Below are 22,435 nucleotides of genomic sequence, written 5' to 3'. Positions count from 1 at the left end.
CATATGACATTTCTTGAATTGGATTATTTAAGGAGGAAGATTGTTGCAAGCGACGTAAGACGCTGTCTAGAATGCCGTCTTTCTAAGTGACTTAAAAATTTCAATGTTATATTTGTGAAAGCAGAAAATGTGACCTGAGACAGAGATCGGAAAATATAGAAATGGGCGTAATAGGCTTATAGAAAATATTTTTGAAATTATGTTGGCAATTGATAATATCTTTTGTTCAATCTCCCTTTCAGTTAATCTTATTGCTTATAGTTTAGTTGAATCTTCATTCTATACTCTTTTACTCTGCAACCTAGACTTTCGGAGAATGCATTCTCTGTTATTTTTTAAGGATTTCTTAAGAGGAATACCAATCGATGAAAGATAAAAAGCCCGATTTAAAAAAAGAACTCATGATTCGATGTATGTCAAATTTCTACAATTTACACACCACAAGAAGAATATACTAATCCCTAATCGTTTACGGAAAATCTTTTGGTATACTTTATGAAGCTTGTAGGGAGCTGTGAATGCAGACTATATATATGTAAATGTATCAAAAATATTCAAAGTAGATCTACTACATGACTGTAAGTCAAAAAATGTTATAAAGGCCACATCGTTCTCCTTCTTTAGCCGGCACTCCTTTTGAGCGGAGAAAGAGTGCCCGGCAGTTCGAGTTATCACTGCGATTGATGTTATAAGAAAAATATATATATTTTACTATGAATGATGTTTCCATGTCGTTAACCCTTCACTTTTAATTGGTTGAAGGTACTGATTAGCAAGAAAACCCCATTCGTTTCGGTTATCTTGCACCTGTCCGTTGTGTTAGATTAACATTTTAAAAAAATATGTTTGGTTTTCAGTTTTTATACGGTCAAACAACAACAGATTAGCTACAACAGCAATAATAAATAGGGTATTAATCTAAAACAACATTTAGTGCTCGGCGAATTTGCCAAAGATCTCCTTTAAAATGCTGATATCTCGCACGGCTATCAAGCCCGTCGCATTACGCTTCCAATCGGAGCCGGATTCTGTTTGAATGCCCTCAGGGGCAATATACTTTATGGGTACGGGCAGCTGCTGCTTGATGCTGGCATCAAAGTCGAGCACATCGCCGCCTAGTGCGCGCAGAATTGCCTGTGGGGCGCAGGTGTCCCATCTGAATGTGGAGCCTTTGCTGAGCAAGTAGATGTCCGCCTCGTTGCAGATAACCATAAGTGCTTTGTGACCTGCTCCCGCAGAAAATGCCAGCTCATAATTTAAGTCGCGAAAACGCAGAAGTATCTCGGCTTCCTCGGAACTAGAGAATATTCCAATTTTGGAATGGCCGTGGCTGCCGCTTGCGTCAGCCTTGCAGTTATGAGCCTTTGCGGTGGGCAAACAGACGCCCCAATACAACGAGGAACTGTACACACGCTCATCCAGCTTATGACCAAAAGGTTGGGAGACTATGCCGATTACCGGAGTGCCGCTGTCGCGTTCGTAGACACCAATCAGCACGGTAACACAATCCAGCCCTGTGGAGGTGATGCCCGGAAAGTCGGTGAACATGCTGTCACCGGAAATGTACTCAGCAGTGGCATCTGGAAAAAAATATGTGTGCATTAAGCAACAATAAAGAGAAATGAGATATTTCGTATTACACACCAATTGGATCTATCCAAATGCCCAAATTACTATAGTCCAGCTGAGCTGGAAGTTCCGGAATGTCGCCAAGGTTCGCTGCATAGTCGACGATCCTATGCACCTCGGCCGCCAGTGCAGCAGCTGCCTTCTCATGTCCATCGAGCACCGCCTCAAGGCAAGCAGCAGTTTCGGCCTCCGTATCGCCCACAGCTATGGTAATTTCCTGGCCCAGTTTGTTGGTGAAATGCGTGGATTCTTCGCCAAATATTGCTTCGCGCATGGCTGGGAACAGTTTTCCCACATCGTGCCTGATGGTCTCCTGTATTAAAACATCAGCCAGCGTCTTGAAATCGTGCTCGAACCGTTGATTGGCCTCGGCTCCAGTCTTCTCCTGGATGAGCAGCGCCAAAAGTTCTTCATTGGAGCGACAGACGCGCGCAATGTTTGCCGCCTTCTCTGCACAGTTAATTAGCACTCGTAGCAAATTTATGTTCTCAGCCATTCTGCTAGTTGGACTACGAATTAATATTGCATACTTTTAACGTTTTTATTTCGCTTTTAAGGTTTCATTTCGTATGCCAACAGATTGCTCATATATGCCAGTTATCGATTATCGACTGCCGCCACACGCAGTACATATCGATGTTATGCGATAGTTTCTCACGAAATATTTAGCACTGCCAACTTGACGCAATAACTGGCAAGCTCATTTTGAATGTTTGTTTACTTCTGATTTATATAAATCAAAACATAAGTTTCAAATAAATAGATAAAATTAAAATAAAACAAAAGATTAAATAGAGTGCATTTTTAGTTTAATTTATTTTTATTTTCTTGTGCAAGTGTTTAGTTTTTCGAAGTCCTTGTCACTGGCTTCACATCTTCATTGAACCAATTTTAATTGGCAATTAATAATTAAGCACTCACCGCCCCATTTAGCGTGATCAGACAAATTTATAAATCATGTCAAAGTGGGGAGGAGCACAATATTGGACGAGTGCTGCTGCTGATGCTGCAACCTTAGCTGCTGCATAATTTGCACCCGATCTTATCGACGAGCAGCGCTAATGATTCGCATTAATGATGCTGACTACAACGCTCCGGCTTCGCTGTCCTTGCCGCACTCCGCGACATCATCTTATGAAATGAGACCATCAATCAGCTGCTCTCCGGCCGCATTTGCATATAAATTGCTGCTAATGTCGCGCTATCAAAGTGACTGCATCAATGTGGCAACGACTACGCATTCTTGCAATGCCAGCTCTGCCCTGCTCTGCCCTGCCCCGCCCCGCCCTGCTCTGCCCTGCCCTGCTCTTGTCCTGGCTGCCCTACGGGCCAGCGTTCATCCAAGTTATTCGTGTATCGCTTGGCTTATGCTAATTTTCCCAGGCAGCGCGCCGCAGAGACGCAGGCAGCCAAGCAATTGATGTTTGGATAACGTTGACTTGATGACTTTGCATAATTTACGCCAGCAGCAGCAGCAGGAGCAGCCGCGGCAGCAGCAACAGCAACATGTTGGGCTCTCTTTGGGCTAATTTTTCACTCAAACGCACGCGTTGCTTATAATGTGTTAATATTCATGCGGGCCGCAACGGCCGCAACATATGTTGCATTTCGTTTTGGCCACCTTTTACCTTTTGACGTTTCAATTTCCATAGCTACAACAACTACAACTTTTGGCAAACGATTTTTCAACAGCTCAGCCTGAAGTATTCGTCATCTCCGCGGGCTTCTCCATATGAAATTAAGTCCGAAAATGTTCTTGTGTTGGTTAACAAACATATTCAATTCGAATGCTCTTCCTATATGTGAGCATAAATAAATAACATTGGTTCAGTGTGTGGACGTCGTCGCAGCAAGTTTGTCGCCTAAGTCTTTTGTTTTACTTGGGGTTAGGCTGTGATATGCTTCACATGGCTACACATGTTTTTCTATTGTCGTCTTGGTTGTTTTTTTTCTGTCTTAATGTCTTGTGTACCCTTTTCAAGTCTAACAGCCTTTTAATTAATCGCTTGGGCTAAACAAATTCATAATGAGTCTTTAATTAATCGCCAAAGCGAAAAGTAAGCCAGTCGTCTGTATAAATATTCTCTCGTTGTGTATAAATATTCAAATTGTCTGTGACTTGATTTCTGCTATGGCCACAATATTGTTGTTGTTGTCGTCTGTGTTGTTGTTGTTGTTGCGCCGACTCCTCCCCTGAGGTGTTTGAAACAAGTTTCAGCGCTTCTACAAATTTGTTTGCTTTTATCATTTGTTGTTTATCATTATGTGCGCTCACTTGATTATTAAGATGCCACAACAAAACTAACAATGTTGATAACCGTTTTTAATTAAGCCTCAGATCTCGCTTTGGTAATTAGGGGGCGTGGCAAACCCAAATGGCCAAGAAAGTATCTCGAAATGCACGTCTTCATTAATTAGCTAAGTAGCTGCGAGCTCGGCAAAAACTTGGTGACAATGTTCTGTTCGTTAGAGAAAGATGGAGCGATGCAAGTTGAAGCGAGCAAGGGAGACAGCAGCTGGAGTCTGTTGCAAAATGTCTACCTATTGAACATAGAACTTGTCTTTGCCAGTTTTCGATTGGTGCGCAATTGCCAAGAGACAGCCAGACAGGCAGACAGGCAGAGAGGCCAGCACCCCCTCGACAAAGCTGCTCAGCTGCGGCTTCTATTTCTCCAGTTGCATTTCCTGCCATGTTTCATTTTCCAGCATCCCACTGCTCCCTGACCCAACTTTAAGTCTTTCACATTGGATCTTGACTTATGTGCTTAGTTACATCGATAAGCATTTACCATTACGTTGCATTTAATACAAGTTCGATTTTGGTAAACCTTTCAGCCTATTTTAATTAGTTGCATTCATAATCAGTTTGTAGGGTAATATTTTGTCTCCACGTCAAAAAGCGCAGACGTGTAAAATAATCTATGTAAAATGTTCAATTAATTGTTTAACTTAATGTATTTTAAGTTTTATGTATCTTGTTGTTAGTGCCATGAAGAGGGTTTGCCAATGTGCAACCGATATATTAAATTTTAACATATTTTATTTTAACAAACCCGGACCTCAAGCAAATCAAATATTTAAAATATGGAAAGGTCTAGATAATATTTTTTCCAATATTAAGTTGCACTTCCAAGCATTTTTAATCAATTTATAAATTATTAATAAGAAAACACTGTAAAAGTCTTAAAATGGCACATTTTGACTATTTATTCAATATCTTAAATTAATTAGAATTTACTTATCATGCAATTAAGAAATTTTGTAGATTCATTCCTATACCTTGCGCTAAATAAAAGAAATATATTTTCTTAAGAACTGGCTGGATCCTTATTACCAAAATTAAACAAAACATTTTTAGATTGAACTATCAACGACTTTAACAATTAATTCAATTTTTATCAAAATATTTGAAGCGAAGCTAATCACAACAGTTTAAGTTATTTTTTTTTTTATAAATGTTTATTTTATTGGATCAAAAATAGCATACATTTTTATTACAGTGTAATTTATATAAAAGTCGCTTTAGCCATACAAAAAAAAACCTACATATATATTCACTTTATCAATCAACAAAGCTAAAATTGATTGACTGACTAACTGATTGAAAATAAACTTTCAGACTGATTCGTACGATCTGGGAAGTTGAATGTTATTACAGTAAATACTGTACTTATGTAACGGTAAAACTTTCCTCACTGGGAAAACTCACCCCCCAAAAGTGGAAGATATTTATATATAAACATTTATATAGAAATTTGAGGACTAAAGTTGAATGTGTTATTTTGTTCGATCGAATTCAAGCTTAGTTTTTCAAAAATGCATAGAATATATCCGATATTGAAAAGTCCAAATATCTGGGGATGACTATTGATTGCAACTCATTATTATTCGCGCAATCGGATTCAATCTCATTTTCAAAGCTTTAGCTTTTTCCGTTCAAAATCGGTTCTGTTATACCAAATTTATGCAAGTTTAATTTACAATTATAATGACATTCTATGCAGCACTGCAAATTTCAACAAAATCACATTCTTAAATATTGCCCTTCTTTGCGAATCTCATAATTTCAGACTAACACGCTGTCATGCTGTAATTAAAATGATATATAAACATATTTTCACTCCTATTTACGCTCTCTCTCTCTGAACCTGATGCTGATTTTTTAAGATAGTTATATATTTTTATGCACTTATTTCTCCTATATGTTATTATATGTGATATTTGGCCCTGGGGTTGATCTATTGCTTCCTACATGTCTATATAAGTGCCTAGTAAATATATGTGAGAGGCGTGTATTTGTTTGCATTCACTTATTCACCATAATTGACAGTCAGAGAATTCAAATTAGTTTGTTCCGCCTGCCGCTGGTTGCCATTGTGTTCGTGCTCCTTGCTCTAGCAGTCGAGCAGAGATCGAGCGGAAATACAATCGTATAGAAATACAAATCTGTTGCTGGACGAGTGCATATAAATTTTATGGATTTTGCGCAAAGTTTGCCATTTTGCCACTTTAACATTATTGTTATGATGATAAGCGAGCGAGCAAAGCGAACGTTGCGGCGACCATGTCGAACGTGCTGCGCTGCGCTGCGCTGCGGCTGCGGCTGCCCGCGGAGCGAGACCAAGATCAGGTCTCCAGGTCTCAACCCTGGCCAGCCAGGGGGACTCTGGGACTCTGAATGGGAGTGTGACTGCGACTGCTTTTGGGGTCTGTGTGTCTGCCAATGCCGAGTCATGTTTAATGGCCTGTGGACGGGATCGCGCCAGAACGCATCCTGCCTCCTCGTTGTTGTTCTGTTTGCTGATCTCGGCGCGATCTGCTGCAAGACTGAGTTGGCTTGTTTGGCTTTCCTCCATATTTAAAACCATTTCATTTTCTCGGGGGCCAGAGTGTGAATATAATTTAATGTGTGTGTGTGCTTGCAATTTTCAATATCGCTGCTTGTACCCGTTCCCTGCTTCGCTCCTCTCCGCAGATATTATTTATTATGCTTGATTGGTTTTCAAGTGATCATAAAGTAAATGATCGTCGTTTTGGGTCGCGGACCTGGCCCCGGCCAGTCTGTGCCAATCCAGCTGGCTCTGCTGTGGCGTTAATATGTAGATTTTGTTTTCGCATTGGAGGCGTTAGTTAAAGATTTACGCGCCGGCCAATGAATTGTGGCAGCCATTCCACAGACAAGCCCGGGTCCTGACCCTGTCTGATAGCGTCTGGGGATAGCTTCATTTGCCGCAGACACCTTGCATTCCAATGGCCATATCCTGTTTAACTCCCACACGCAGTGCACTTCTCTGATGGCCTCCAACAATTTGGCATTAACATTTAATTGACATTGATGATTGCGGCAGCGGACAACTCTGAGAACGCCGGCTACCTGGGCAGCGTGCTCGGAATGGGAATTGCGAATGCGGCAAGAAAATTATTAAAAAATCATATCGTAGCAGAGTGACAGCTGAGCTGCGTATGTCAGGCATATAGTCTGCTAGTTGTAGTCGCAACCAACTGACATGAAGAAGACATACAAATAAATTTGTGGCACCTGCAGACAGCAGGCAGCAGGGGGGGGGGGCAGGCGGGGCAGGGGGAGAGGCTGAAAGTTGGAAGTGCGCTTGCGTTTCTAGCGCCAATCTCTCAAGGTTTCTCTCAAAGTAAATGCTCAAAATCAACGCCAAGTGTTTGGGGCGCTACTTTCGACAGATATGCGAGTGTGTGTGTGTCAGTGTGTGTGTGTGTGTGTGTGTGTGTGTGTGTGTGTGTGTGTGTGTGTGTGTGTGTGTGTGTGTGTGTTGTTGGCTTGTTTGTATGTCGGAGTGTGTTTTGTTTTCGCTGCTTTAAATGAACGTTATTAAGAGATGCTTATCTCTGAGTGATTTATTCATTAAAAAGGCATTTATTAGCCAGAAACAAGGCAATGTCTGCGTGCGTGTGTGTGTGTGTGCTGGTGTGTGTGTGTGCGTGCTAGCTACACTCACCTGCACACTCGTACACAGACACCTCCGCATGGCCAAGACACACATTTGGCCAACACGCTGCGGCTCGTTTCTTGGCCCGCTCGTCGCCTCATTTGCGCGGCATTAAAATGCGAAAGCGTGTTTGTTCCTGGAAAACCAACAAAACGCACACACATATCCAAATGGTGTGTGTGTGTGGGGTGTGGGGGGGTGGGGTGTGGGTTGGCTGTGTCGGGCTGCGGGTTGCATGCCTTTTGCTTTATTGACTTGCATATTTCCACAATTTGATGTCTGTGCGCGTTTTTAATCACTTAATTAGAGAGTTTTTTAATTGTCTTTACTAGAATTTATTGCAATTTATGCAAAAGGTGTGCTCGCTGTTTGCACGTTGCGTGCCGCCCAGGAAATGTGTCTTGCGGGCCAAGTTCGTGCCTTAAGTCTTTTGTTCAAAGGTGACGCAAAAGTGCGTGAGTTGAAAAGTTCTCTATTTCTCTTCAGGACTTGTTTCCATATCATAGACTCTACATATACTTGTTCTACTTTTTAGGAGAAGCCTGGAAAAGCCGGATTGGCAATTGTCGCCTATTTAGACGAGGACAATTTCAATGCTAACCAGGCCAGGCCAGGCAATAGGGCTAATAGAATGGCAAAAACTGAGGCAGAAGCACGAGGCACGAGGCCATCGCATAAATACTTGTTAGTACCCCTTGAGAACTTTGCATGCGAGTCCACAGAGACGACAGCTGAGGAGTAGTTGGAGTCGTCGTCGTCGTCGTTGTCTTAGTCGTCTGTTAATCACCTCCTCGCCTGGCTGGCCATGTATCATCGGGCAGCCGCGACGTAGTTGGAGTGTGTGGTGGCTTCTTCGTTTTGGTGTCATAAGGAAGCGTCTAAATGATTCATAATTTATGCCTAGTTCTTAGCCAGTCGCTGGCCATGGCCATTCCGCCGTTCCCATACCCATTCACTTGGCCATTCAATGCTTTCGTTACTTAATTTTTCCAACTTAACGTACTGGCTTGTGCCTGCTGATCATATCCTCAGCACTCTCTGCCCCTGCCCCTGCACAGTCGCTGCTAATGCCTTTTGGCTGGCAAAGTGCGTGGCCGTCATCGTCGTCGTCGTCGTCGTTGTTGTTGCTTGTCTGGGACGTTGATAGTTGAAAAAATTACTTACAAATTACATGCGTAGCTTATGCCCCCGTGCCGCCTTCGGCTTGTTTGCTTAATGTGCTTTGCGGCGGGTTACGGGCTCCCATGTCCATGTGTCCATGTGTCCATGTGGCCAGAGGCAGTCGTCGCTGCTGGTATTAGTATTATGTCTCGTGGCCGGGTCGTAAATTGCTTTTCCTAATTGAATTCTGAGCACTGTCAAGCCGAATGACAGTCAAGTGGGTGTGGGCCGGGCCTCTATCTGCCGTGCAAGAATGGTTTTTAAATGCTGCAGCCAACATATGTATATGAATGAATAATCGCCATCTTTTGATTATAAATACAAAACATTTCTGCACCTTGCTGCGAACTGTTCTCATTAACTCAAACGCCTTGAATCATCATCTTAGGGCATACAGATTAATTAACATATTTAATATAGTGGCAATTACGCCTGTTAAATAATGCATTGTACAATAGCAATAATTATAATTGAGTTAACAAGCCCAGTCAAAGGGCTGGCAAGTTAGTTTTTATGTTTGCGGAATTTCGCATGCTTTAAAATGCAGCACGAAACATGGCCATAAAGTGTAGTTGCGGTTAGCCTAGCAAAGTCGACAATTTAAAAAGCCAATTTGCACATAATACGGGAAACGTGAGCGAAAATCTTAAACAGAATTGTCCAAGCGCAGAGCTACGAATTTCTACGCATGTGTGCAAATGGACGCTAATGCAAATGTCGCCACTTTGGCTTGATCAGCTTATTAAGAAAACATTAACTTGGCTTGACCCAATTTCCGTTGGCATGCTAATTTGAATTTGCACACACGCTGCTCAACACTGGCGCAAGCACGTGTGCTCACGCCCAAGACCGCGATCTGGCAACACTTGTGTGCGGCAGGCGATGCGCAATTAAATTTATGCATTGCAAATATACAACATTTGTGCCTTATTCCTACAGAAATGGGTCGCAAAGGCAAGAAGGAGCCGAAGCAACTGGGAGTAGGCGACTTTGTGTTTGCCAAGGTGCGCGGATTTCGCGCCTGGCCAGCGCGTGTTCTCCAGGAAGACGGCAACATGTTTCAAGTCTATTTCTACGGCACTTGCAACATCGCCAAAGTTGGCGTCACCCAGCTCTTTGAGTACGAGAAGTGCAAGACACGTTTGGGCGAGGTCAAGCAGAAGCATTACGGCCTGTTTAGAGAGGCGATGGTGCACGTGGAGCAGTCGCTGACCAATCCATCCGACGATCATGGCTATTTCCAGGCAAAGGCCGACTTGGCCAGCGATGATGCGGAGCTCGATGACGAAGAGCTGATCTCTCCAACAATCTCTCCACAATTGGCATTGAAAAAAAGATTGGGCAGAACAATTGTACCATTTACACACATAACCGGCGACTCGGATTAGGGCTCAGCCACGTAAAAGTTGATCATTTTATGGAGTTTAAGTTGAACAAAGTTGGTTTTCCCTAATGGAATTTAATAAAGAATTGTTTTTCAGAAACATCTTTCTGATCGGAAATTGGTTCCAGCTGCAATTTTGTGGCACTCAGCCGTCACGTGGCAATTAAGGATTTCGGCGCTGTTGCGTTTATCGCGTGGGCGTGTCTGCCCGCGTAATGTCCACTGCGTGACGCATCAAGTCGAGGGAATAAACATGTTTCTCAGTTAATCAAAAAGCTGCCGATACACGTTTCGTTGGCCGCACAAATGGCAGCGCATTAAATGCTGCGCCATCAGCAAATCCGGAGCCACCCCGTGGGTGTGAGCGTGCTCCTGCCGAGCGGGCATAGTTTAGCTTAATGGGCATCGTAAAGAGCGCTGTCCATGAAACTGGCTGACCCAGGGACAACGGCACGTCCATATTTGTTTTCCCACCCTACTTTTAAAGACGCCGGAGCTTTAATCGAATAAGAGTATGAGTGAGGGGAACGGGAGCTGCTCTGATCTCTGGCAGAGTTCGATTTACATTAGCAAATTATCTGAACCGCAGCAAATTAATCGCTGCAGTTGTTGCATCGCTGGCATCTGCAGTGGCTGCCTCGTAAAATATTTGGGTTAACAAGGCGGATGCTGTTGCCGCTGCCGCCGCTGCTGCTGCTGTTGCAGTTAACCGCAAATCAGATTCGCTAGGCCTGCAATGAGATTTGGCAGGCACATCAATTTGGTTTTATCACGAGATGTTTTGTGGGACTTTCGGTACTCCAACAGCTTGCAGCAGCTGCTTGCCGTAGCTTTCGCAGATGAAGCATCCCCGACAGCTGTCTGGGTAAACGTTGTCCTGTGTCGTTGCGGTTGACCGCCTTGGCAATTGACTCCTGGACAGATTTTTAAGGAGTTAACTATTCACGCATAATTCATTTATTCTCGAACGTTTGTTACTGCTTACCAACCCTTGGCCCACGTCCAGGGCAGTAAAATGTCAAATTAATGTTACGACATGTCCAACAACTTTTGATGGCATTTGACAATGTAGACTTGGAAATTCCTGCAGGTGACGCAGTGCCCCTGTAATTTGTTTGGCCGCACGTACGCTGGACATGATGGAGCATTGTCAACTTGTGCCTGCCCAGCATAAACAAAAACAAAGCGCGCCGAGGGACCTGCAACTGTAGCAAACTGAATAGCAGGTGTGGATGGAGTAGGAGTGTGCTGCCTGGGGTTCGATATCTGGCCAGCGAAAGGTGTCAATGTGTGGGCATGTCGCACACGTGTGCTTGCGGCCCGAGGCTATAAATTTCCTAAGTTTATTTTTGTTGCAGCCACAACAAACGGAAGAAAAGGCCCATGGCCTACAAGTCTTGGCCCGTTCAGCGGAAATTTGCTAAGGAAATCAAATTAAAAATTGCTTATCAGCCGCATTCAAATCGTGCTAACAGTTTGGCGGCCGCTAATTGGCAAAATAAACGTTCGGCAACACTGGTTGCCTTTATGCATATGCATATGCATGTGTGTGTGTAGATGTGCATATACACACACATTCATTTACATTATCGAATCACTTTATGGCCCGGACAAGTGGCAGCGAAACAAAAGCATTCTAATTAAAATTCCCAAGTGTCAGAAAGTATATTTGTTTCGTTGCCAAAATAATTGCATCAATCAAATTTATGGCAAACGAATTCGCCAGGTTCAGAAGGGGAGAAAATATATCCGATTGGCCATTGGGTAAACTCAGTTGAGTTCAATGACTGATTGCCTGCTTACACTGTGCTACACATCGAAGAACTAAATAAAACATAAAATATCAATTAATTCTGGATGTGTATATAAATTTAGTTAATATTAGCGACGGAATTCATAATAGCAAACAATTGGCTATTGTTCGATAATTGTATCGATAGGCAATATAAACGAACTTTACAGCACTTTTCGTAACGCAATGAACGATTGCTATTTTAAAAACATTTCCGATTTATTTGTGCAATTAAAATTCTACTTTGGTCTGATTGCAGCCCTCAATATTGTAGTGTAGTGTAACCCCCTTTGATGGCGCATGCAATTTAATATATAACGAATTTGATGGGCCAATCAACCACTTAATTCTGTGCTATTTGACGACCATTGTTACGCACATGTTATTATTAGTGCTACACTATTACACGAATCCACCCCGTTGTTATATAAGTATGTATGTATATATATATATATGTATATCCCTCGAGCACCCATTGTTCATTTGTTACAATTTACAACCGTCATGTAATGTGTCATAAAAACGCAGTCGATTCCGAGTCGGGCGACATTGCAGCCGCAATGCATAATTAAGTCATAAATTTTCGTGGCTTCAGGTGAAAACGACACGATTCGATGCCATCATTCATAATTGGATGTTAAGCATTTGGAAATACACGGATGACAAAAGCATGCCACCAAAAAAACAGAAAAAAAAACAAATTCAATATGCAAAGCGTCTACGATTTTTATTTGCACTCGTGCGCACAGTGGGTGGCATTATCCGTCCATTCCGTTGGATACTTTGCGGGCCATAAACATTAATTGATTTGTGCCAAAAAGCTTAACATTTTTTTTAGGCCACAGCACCCAACAGCTGGAGAGGTAAAGAGGCTGGTGCCCCCCCCCCCCCCCCTGCGTTCACATGGGCTAATTAAGGTATGCCAGAAATGGCAAATTAGCATAAAAGTTTGCAACTTTAAATAATATTATTATACCCACTTTATTATGCTCATATACTGTCGTTCGAGGTGCTCGTATTTAATGGTTACTTTGTGACAAAATTGATTAATGAAGTTATTTATTTATTTCGCTTGCATATGGAGAATTTTTATGGTACACTCAAATTATGACGAATTATGTTGTTGTCTTTTCAAAATTTGTTGTCTGAACTTGTTTTGCGGCACAAGTTGCACAATTTGTGTTTGTGATTTTTTGGGCTGGCAGTGAAAGTGGTTTTAGGCGTCATTAAATTTTGACCATAAATATATTTGGGGTCGGGCAGCTTAGGCGATATTATTGTTTAACACTAAGGTATTGGCGGCATGATTCTTTTGGAATCGACAACTTTTTACGAGCGTGCCGAAAATGTGGCTGCTTTGGACACAAAGCTCGTAAAAGGGTTTTTAATACCCATAAAAGATTATAGCTTAATTATGGACATTCATTTCGAAAATCTCAATAGAAGTTTTTATTAGCAAAATGTATTCATAATCTTAAGATTTGTCTTGTCGTGACTTGAAGCCGATTATCCTGGATGACCTGGTGTCATATTCTATATATTTATATATATCTTAGCATAATACTTAGCGGCTGTGAATATCCGATAACTAGCATAAAACAGGTCGTTAAATGCAGTTGAAATTTTCTGTCGAGGCCATCAAAAAAGCTGTCTTAGAAAGTGAACATTAAAATGTTCGTGAATGTTAACAACAAATTCTTAACAAATTCATTTCAGTTTCGGCCAAGTTTGACATGACAGATGGATATACGAGAGTTCGACACATTAGATTGTTTAAAAATGTGAAAATGGCTGCTTTTCTAATTAATTGATAGACGCATATAAAAATTTGTGAAAGCCATCGCCTTGTTGGCCACAAAGAGCGCCTTTTATGCGTTTATAGGTCCATTTACAATTTTGGGTATTCACATTGTCCGCAGCCCAGAGAGTTTTTGGTGTCAGCTCTTTTTGTGTTTGTGCATGGTGTGTCTCCGGTTAATGGCCGTTTTTAAAATGCCATAAAATTGCTTTATACGTTTACGATATTAATATGCACACCAATATTGGACATTATTATAATATATTGAGCAGCTAGCGAGCGCACAAAAGCGCCACAAATGAGCCAAAGACTGACCCAGTCGAAGGCGAGACCCGATCTTTGATTTTGGTCAACACCCTGGTCAACGCACCCTGCGGCGCACATTAACAAAACTCTAAACAATGGCCAGACCTAGTTGGGAAGATGCAGCGTGGAGGAGCACGCGGAGAAGGCGCAACAAACATTTCAATTTGTATAATGAAACTGCGCGCTGCGTCTGTCCCCGATCTTGTTCCTGTTGCCTGACATGTGTTGGGTATCAAATTGCCGGCATTTGTCAACGGAGCAAGTCTTCCATAAATTAGGGGCTCGTTAGATAGCAGGCGTAGCATGTTCTGCTGATAAAACGGCGTGAGATTGCCCGTTATCAAAGTCATCCATTGGCTCATAACTAATTGTTGCTCCTTCAAGCGGACAGCTCTGGGAGCCCGATAAGATGTTACCCGTGGTTGTGTCTTTTAGAGATATTCTAGGGTCGTACTTGATAAATACTTGTTTATTTATTGCTACAAATTGTGCGAGATTTGTTTTCTTTAATTTATAATGACAGAAACAACTAAGGATCCGTATGAGCTCGGGCATACTGGAGTTTAATTGTATATTACCTATGAAGTACCTATTTTTCCGCCATAAGCTGTGACTTTATATTTAATAAACCTATCATAATGAGTCATTATTTAAAAATAAATAATTTAAAGTTGTTTTCAGAATTTACTTGTCATATGTTTAAATGTTTAACTTGAGACTAAAAAACTAAAAATTGTTTCAGTATGCTCGAGCATATTGCAGTTTAATTCTATCTCTGCCATATAATGTGAATTTATATTTAATAAACTTGCATAATTTAACATAAAATATTTTAAAGTTGTTTTCAGAATTTACATGTCATACATATGTTTAAATGTTTAACTTTAAAGTTTCAACTAAACAATTGAAAATATAAAATGTAAGGGTGAATGTCAATTAACAGATATTTATATATTTGGAGCACAAGTTTTCAGAATTCACATGTCATATGTTTAAATATTTAACTTTAAGGTAAAAAACTGAAACTAATTTATTAGGAGCACAAGCTGTGACAAGTAACAGGTGCCTCATAATCTGTCATCTTTCTGTCATCAGGAATCAGCCTGTCACTAAAAGTTAATAAGCACAACAGCATTTGTATTCAAATACTGAATATTTGCTGAGGGATTTGACCCTATGCAGGGCATAATAACTGCGAAAAATGGAAGATGCTTGGAATATGGCCGAAAGCATGTTATTGGATGTGCTCGTCTCCAATGTGTACAATCAGTTTATCCACCAGAACGCATCCCTATTCAAGGACAAGGTAAGCGCTTCAATACGATTATTTACCACCTTTTTAATTGGTAAGCTCGCACGTAGATCGTACTGGATGTGGGCTGTCGCAGCGGACTGCTGAGCATCCTGGCCGTCGAGGCGGGCGCCATCAAGGTCTTTGCCGTGGGCAACATGCAGAGCGCCAAATGTGTTACGAAGGTTTTGGCCCATGGCGAGAACGCGGAAGTTTTTGAGCCGCTCAGCGGTTGCATCAGCCAACTCAAGTTGCCGTGTGGACTGAAGAAAGTGGATATAATAGTGTCCGAATGGATGGGGTAGGACATATTTACACCCAGCTTTCATTCAATTAGTCTGTTCTGTTTTAGGCATGCTCTATTCGCGGATTCACTTTTCTGCCAGGTGCTGTACGCACGTGACAAGTGGCTGACAAAGGGCGGCCAAATCTTTCCCAATGTCGCCAATCTCTATATACAGGGCATATCGCAGAGCCGAAATCAGATCGTTGATAAAAGCCTGCCGCCCATTTTGCTGATGGACGATTATGTGAATCGGCAATCGCTCATGACGGAGAAGTATCTATTGAAGAGCATAAACCTGAGCAGCGCCAAAGATGAGATTGAATTCTTTAAGGCCGACTTTAAGTTGAAGGCTGTGCGGAACGGAAAGGTGTCCGGCTGCATGCTCTACTTTGACATATGCTCCACAAATGCCAAGGGTCAGCTGCAAAAGCTGTTCTCCATAGGTCCAGAATCGCCCAAAACGTATATGATGCAAACGGTGTTATTCCTGAAGGAGGATGCCCTCGAGGTTGTCGACCAGCAGCTTCTGTTTGGACGTTTTAGCATGGCAGTCGGCTGCTTTGCGCCGCGCGGCGTTGAGTTCTCCCTGGGCATATGGCTGGGCCAGTAGCCGCCAGTGCTGTACTTAATAAAGGGTAATGCTGATGCTGATGCGAATGCGAATGCGAATGCTGAAACGGCTGGTTGATGGTTTGATGTATTCATGGCAATATTTAGGCGTTCTTTGCAGGCAGTTCGCCTTAAAGGCCAACACGTCGCTCCGGGCTGAGCTGAAGGCTTGTGATGTGCTCCTCAACGATCGTTGCAAGATCAAAATTTATGGCCGTGCTGCATCAATTAGGGCGGCAGCCCGACGACTGCGCTACTCAAAAAGACAATGGTCAGCGCGGGCTTGGCTTGCTTGCTTTGCTGCTTTTTTGCCTGACCTGATCGGTGTTTAGCTTTGACGTTGCAACAACGATTTAAAATGATGTCGCGCATAATTCACTGATCGAGTACAAGATCGAGGATTCGGCGATCAGCGTTTCGCCAGACTTTGCCAGACTTTGCGTCGTGCTCGGGCTCCCTCTTCTGTCTGCAGATCTGTCTGCAGCTCTGTGCCCTCGTTTACAGTTAAGTTCTTTTGTTCAAATCTCATAACTGATCACTGATCGCTGCTCGCTGCTCGCACTTGGTTAACGCTCCATACAAGGCGCAGTACAATGGGCTGCCTGCTCGTCCTGCACACAAATTCGTTCGTTTAAATGATATCTTTGGGTCTGCGGCAGAGGGAATCGATCCGCTCGCTCGCATGCTTAAGTGACATTTGGCGGGACGTGGGTCTGTGATGGATTAGCATCATTTTGCCGTGAGGATAATGTGTCGTCGACAATGATTTTGGTTGACATGTTTTTCGTTTTTCGTTTTTTTTTTTTCTTTTTGAGTTTCGGCTGTTCTCGGAAATAATTATGCTGCTTTTGCGCAAAAGTAACAGCATTTTTGTACAAATTGCATAAAAATTTAAATTGGCCAGGCGAACTTTTTGGGCTTTTCGCGGCAAACCCAGAAAATTGCTTAATAATGAAATGCCAATGGATTAAGCGCAATTTGTGCGGCATGCGGCATTTGGCGGGCCCACTGATCCGCGCCACTTGCTGCATTCCACTCGAAAGCTCCCTTTTTTGCTGCCCGCTCAGCCGCTCACCTGAATTTTTACTTTATTTTACACCTACCCAGTCAGCACTAGCGCTGTCTCTTTCTGGCGACTCCCTCTCTCTCTCTCTCTCTGCAGCTTTCCGGCTTTCGCACGCTCGCCTCGCAGCGTTTTCATTAAATTCGCTTAATAGCGCAATATAATTTAAACAAGTAGTAACATAAAATAAAACTCACAGCAACGCATTGAAAGGCATAAAAAGAGGCAAATGATGCCGGGCCAGAGTTGGCCTCGTCTGGCCTCGCCTCGCCTGGCCTGGCCTGGATCCGAGTCCGAGTCCGGTTGCGGGTTATGGCGCATGGGCGAGACGCCCGGCTTGGCCCGCAAGTGCAATAAGTTCGCTTAACGAGGGTTTAATTTATGATTTGTTATGTTTCCGGTTCGTGTTCTTGTGGCCGATGCTAAAAAATTATTGGCAATAAAGCTAAGGTGTGGATTATAGTTGGCTGCAGCTAGTTAGCCACTGCGAATCCAGAGCTGGAGGTGGACCGATTAGCGTTACCTGCGCGAAATGTTAGTACAAATACGGATATACTACACACACACAAGTCGATCAGCAGCAGGAGCAGATCTTGGGATTAAGTTTGGCATTGTTCGTTCTTAGATGCAGTTGAGCAATATTTGCCACATATTGCACAGTTTTGTCTTTGCCACTAATAATCCCTAATCCTTTCACGCTCACTGTGCATTTGCGGTCGGACAGCCAGAGTCCATGAAGCATGGCAATCGCAACGGGAGCGGGAACGGGAGCGGGAACGGGAGCGGGTGGGGGTAACGAGGTACGTCGCATTGCGTTGAAAATCGATTTGTTTGGGTTGCGCCTGCGCAAACAACGCGGCCCCTGGATAAGAACGGATAAGAAAATAAGCAAAGACACAGCAAAAGGGTCAGAAACGGGAACAGGGGCTGGCAGTGCGACAGACGCTGGGGCAAGAAGGCGAAATGGTTGAAGGCAACGCCAACGAGTATCTGCTGGAACATAAATTACGCGACTAACAAGCAGCGCCCCGTGCAGCCAACCAGCCCAATGCCAACCAACTTGGCCGAAAGCTAAAAAAGATACAAAGCCTCGGCCTGGCTCGGCCTGGCTCGACTGGGCACTGGACACTGGGCACTTGGGAACAGGCTGCGCTGCCTGGCCAGAAGTGAGTTGCACAAAATTATAAATGAAAGCGGGTGTTGGACGCCGTTCACAGGAGAGCAGCTCAGCTGAAACGCAGCAGCAACGCAGCAGCATCCCAGCAGCATCCACGTCCACGATTAGGTGTAGCAATTTGGACGGGCTGCCTGTGATTGAGACCGAGGCAGTGTTCGAAACGAAGTTAAAAATCAAATTAGCGAATGTGTTGAAAATTAAAAACAAATTCACGGATAAATTGCATCTGCCAGATACGCAATTATTATGAGGGTAGACAGGACCAGGGCCAGGCACAGGGAGAGAAACAGAGAAACGTGAACTGCGACTGACTTATGGACTCTGTCCAGGCTCTCCAGCTCAGCTCCGCTCTGCTCTGCTCTGACTTGGCTGTTGGGGCTGCTGTTCTGGTTCTTGACTTTAGCTCTGGCTCTGTCTCTGGCTGTGGCTGTCCGCTGAGCGCTGTTTTTTGCCCTCGAGGTGTTGCAATTTGACGTTTTTTACGCGCGTTTTTATTCCATGAAATCCACATAAGCTTCACAAGGATGCAGCAGCAGCAGCCGCAGCGGGCACAGCAGCAGCCGCACGCAGTGCAAATAGTTGGCCCTAAATGGTTTTTGGCGAAAAACATGTCGAATTAACACGCTCAGTTGCTGTGCAAGTGGAATGCCAGTTGGGGCAGCTGCTGCGATCGGGATTAACAGCAGCAGCAGCATCAAACTCACGGACGGCATCAACCTCAAGCTTTGTGTGTGTGTGTATTTAAATGCTTGGCAAATTAGCTGAAATTTCTTTTGGCCCAACACAATTTGCATTTGGGGAGACTGTGTGTGTGTGTGTGTTTGCGAGTGCAAAACATATAATTAGTGTTGAGTTTTTGCGGTAAGCTAAGCCCCTACCGAACTGAAGGGGCCTCAGCTGGCGCCGTCTGTGGCTGGCAAATAAATCGCGCTGCTGTTGAACTTTCAGTGCCTCCGGGGGGATGGAGTGGAGTGGAGGTTGGCCAGAATCGCACAGCCGCAGCCGAATGGCACTGCCAAAGAGCTGACAGAGTTGGACTCGAGACTCGATGTCGGACACGCCCCTTTGTGTCCTGTGTGTGCATTGCAGGCTGGTTCTCAAGGCGAGTCGAGATCGTGGCCCGCTCAGCTCTTGGCTCTCGGCTCAGCTCTCGTCGAGCGCCGTAAAAAGGGCGCAAATTTTATGAGCGCATCGTTTAACAAATGAATTTACAACCGTGCAACGCCCAAATGTCTGGCGTTCAAATTCAAATTCCTTCGCAAAGAAAGAAGACGTGGCCCAAAACGCAACTTGGCACTGTCCGTGAGTTACGTGGCACACGGAGGCGTATGCGCTATATTCGAGCATGAAATATGTCTGGCATTTGGCCAAATGATTTAAAACAAATAGCAGCCAGTCATCCGCATCTCGCTCTCCATCGTCTACACACCTACATATATCTGCACTTTCGTATTCATCTCAGCTGCTCAGCTGCTCCGTTGCCTGCCTGGACCCAGTTACATTAACGCTTTCATTAGCCCAGTTTGTGCTTCGTTGGCCGCCCTTTTATCGGGCTGCGTTTTGGCGTTCATAAATCGAAGTCATTGCCAATTGCTAACTGGAAACTGGCAACTGGCAACTGGCAACTTGCGACCGGCAACTGGCAATTGCCAGCGCGTTGCCTCACTCGTTAAATACAGTTTAATGAGCTACCCAAAATCTGAATTACCTTTTTGGAGCAGCTTCTCGGTGCGTGCTCGCCAACGGGCCCGATCAGCGTTTTGGGTAATTGTAATTGCGTCGGCCTGTCAATAGCTTTTCATTGGTTTCAATAAGGGAAAGCTTCGCCTGCTTGCAGTTATTATTCGTTTTTTATGCTGCAATTACCGACACGATCCCAAATGATCGCCACATGAAGCTGGTAATTTGGCAACTCGTGAGCGGTATGCAAATATCAGCAGAAGCTCCATAAAAGTCTCCACTGTTCACTGCCCAAATGTGGATACGGCTCAGAATGCTGCCATTCAGCCCGTCGTAGGTACGACAACTTTGTCTTCAGAGGCATATGGAATGTAGTCTCATGGTTTTAAGTACTATGGCAATGCTCTTAAAACTCATAGATTCTTTGGTAACATATAAATTCTTTGGTAACTTACAGATACTTTCGTATCTTAGAGATGCTTTTGTATATTACAGATACTTTCATATCTTAAAGATACTTTTGTATCTTGCAGATACTTTTATGTCTTAGAGATACTTTGGTATCTTGGAGATACTTTTAAGTCTTTCAGTTACTTTTTTATCTTACAATTACTTTTGTATCTTCCAGATACTTTTATATCTTCCAGATACTTTTGTATCTTACAGATACTTTTGTATCTTACAAACATTTTTTAAATCTAATAAATACTTTTGTATCTTAGACAAATTATTTATCTTACAAATATTTATTTATGGATGGATTTCAAGCATCCGTTTGTATCGCATATACATTTTTGAATATCGCTCATATTTTTTATTCTACAGGGTCTTTTGTATCTTAAAGGTTGCTCGAGTCTTACAGAAACACTTGACAAATACTTTTTTTTAACTCAAAATTACTTTTGTTTATTATAGTTATGTTTAAATCCTACAAATATTTGTATATCACATTTATTTTCGTATTTTGCAGTTGATTTTATATTTAACTCAACGCACAGATAAAATTCTCAGAGATGCTCTGAATTTTTCACGAATACTTTAGTAAATATCCTATTTAGTAAATAGAAAGAATTCTTACAAATTTCTAATTAATTTTAAGTTAGTCTCGAAAGAGACTTATCACCCAATATCTTTATTAAGATTGATTGACTGAAAACTGCCAACTCCAGAGCTACTTACGATAATCTCTTACGCACAGCTCTAGAATTTACCTGAAAATGTATTTCAATTTCAATGCTATTGCCGCAAATTTCACACTTCCAGACTAAACTGTATTTAAATAGCTCGAGGCACATGGCGATTCTGGTGTTCGTGTGCGACTGTTGCTCAGCTGCTGTACAAAAACTTGTTAAGAGTCCTGCTGTCCGGCTGGCGGCTGGCTTCGAGTGGCACTTCGGGCTCGCATTGTTTGCTTAATAAATGACTGGCCATTGTCGGTGGGTATAAATGTCAAAAGGTTGCTTTTGACACCCCAGCAATGGGCGAGCAGCGGTCAAGCGGCGACAAGCCGACAAAAACTGAAGTGCAACACAATAAAACTGAGCCCTGGTCCGCTGCTCTCAATTGTCAGCTCACTTGGCCAGTTTTGCAAATGCAACAATGCAACCCCTCAGCGGACATACACAAACGATCATTTAAGTGTCATTAAGACAGCCAGAGGGAGACGGCATGAGAAAACGAGACAGCGGCATAGAGGAGCGGCAACAACAACAGCAGCTGGCAACAGCTACTGGCCCATCACTCGGCTGGCAAATGGAGCTGGGCTGCCGCCCATAGCGCCCGATCGTCCAGATTGCCAGGTGACGATCTTTCCGAGATGTGTCTGAGTGTGTGTGTAGAGATGATAAAGTTGTTGCGACGATCGTCGACAATCAGCGATCAGCGATCGGTGATCGGTGATCGAAGATCGAGTGGGCCAATTTGTTTGCAACTCGTCTGACGTGTTTGTCAATTAAAATCAAATTCGATGCCATCTTAGAGCAAAAGCTGCACCAAGCTTTGCTATGCACTCTTGTGCCTATCATTAACCACTTAGGCGCGAGTGCAATAACATTTAATCAACCAATAAATTTGGTGCAATTTATCAAAAAACAAAAAAAAAAATGAAGCCAAAACGCGGCGCAGACCAAAATCTTGTTCCTCCAAATTGCCTCTAATAACCGCAATCGATCGTTATTTTTTGTGGTTATTAATACGGAGGCCGAGGCACAGAAACGGGAACTGCGACTGAGTCTTGGCTTGACTTGGGACTTGAGACTGGAACTGAGACTGCGTCTGCGAATGCGTGTCTGGGCAA

General features: G+C 43.2%; 4 protein-coding genes across 4 annotated transcripts; 2 read left to right on the top strand and 2 right to left on the bottom strand.

Moving 5' to 3' along the window:
* Positions 1-845: 845 nt before the first annotated feature.
* Ipp (inositol polyphosphate 1-phosphatase) lies at positions 846-2,239 on the bottom strand. Its single transcript, XM_064693671.1, has 2 exons — positions 1,645-2,239; positions 846-1,580 (listed from the first exon to the last, which is right to left on the bottom strand). Exons 1-2 carry the CDS (start codon positions 2,123-2,125, stop codon positions 931-933), a joined length of 1,131 nt encoding a protein of 376 aa, XP_064549741.1. The 5' UTR covers positions 2,126-2,239; the 3' UTR covers positions 846-930.
* A 7,455-nt stretch (positions 2,240-9,694) lies between these two features.
* LOC135436996 (hepatoma-derived growth factor) lies at positions 9,695-10,141 on the top strand. Its single transcript, XM_064694794.1, has one exon. The coding sequence runs from the start codon at positions 9,695-9,697 to the stop codon at positions 10,139-10,141; it is 447 nt and encodes a 148-aa protein (XP_064550864.1).
* Positions 10,142-10,906: 765 nt separating this feature from the next.
* On the bottom strand, positions 10,907-14,111 carry LOC135436994 (uncharacterized). Its single transcript, XM_064694792.1, is given in 4 exon segments — positions 10,907-11,051; positions 11,116-11,210; positions 11,212-11,403; positions 14,043-14,111. Coding segments are annotated over 4 exon segments (501 nt in total).
* A 996-nt stretch (positions 14,112-15,107) lies between these two features.
* Art9 (Arginine methyltransferase 9) lies at positions 15,108-16,287 on the top strand. Its single transcript, XM_064693951.1, has 3 exons — positions 15,108-15,339; positions 15,396-15,625; positions 15,677-16,287. Exons 1-3 carry the CDS (start codon positions 15,235-15,237, stop codon positions 16,218-16,220), a joined length of 879 nt encoding a protein of 292 aa, XP_064550021.1. The 5' UTR covers positions 15,108-15,234; the 3' UTR covers positions 16,221-16,287.
* The last annotated feature ends 6,148 nt before the right edge of the window (positions 16,288-22,435 follow it).

This window comes from Drosophila montana, unplaced genomic scaffold, assembly GCF_035044405.1.
Source record: "Drosophila montana isolate Dmon_TW-CO22-7 unplaced genomic scaffold, ASM3504440v1 contig_3733_1, whole genome shotgun sequence".
Taxonomy (NCBI): Eukaryota; Metazoa; Arthropoda; class Insecta; order Diptera; family Drosophilidae; genus Drosophila; species Drosophila montana.
The sequence above is the reverse complement of the archived record's forward strand: the minus strand, read 5'-3'. Positions and strand labels throughout refer to the sequence as shown.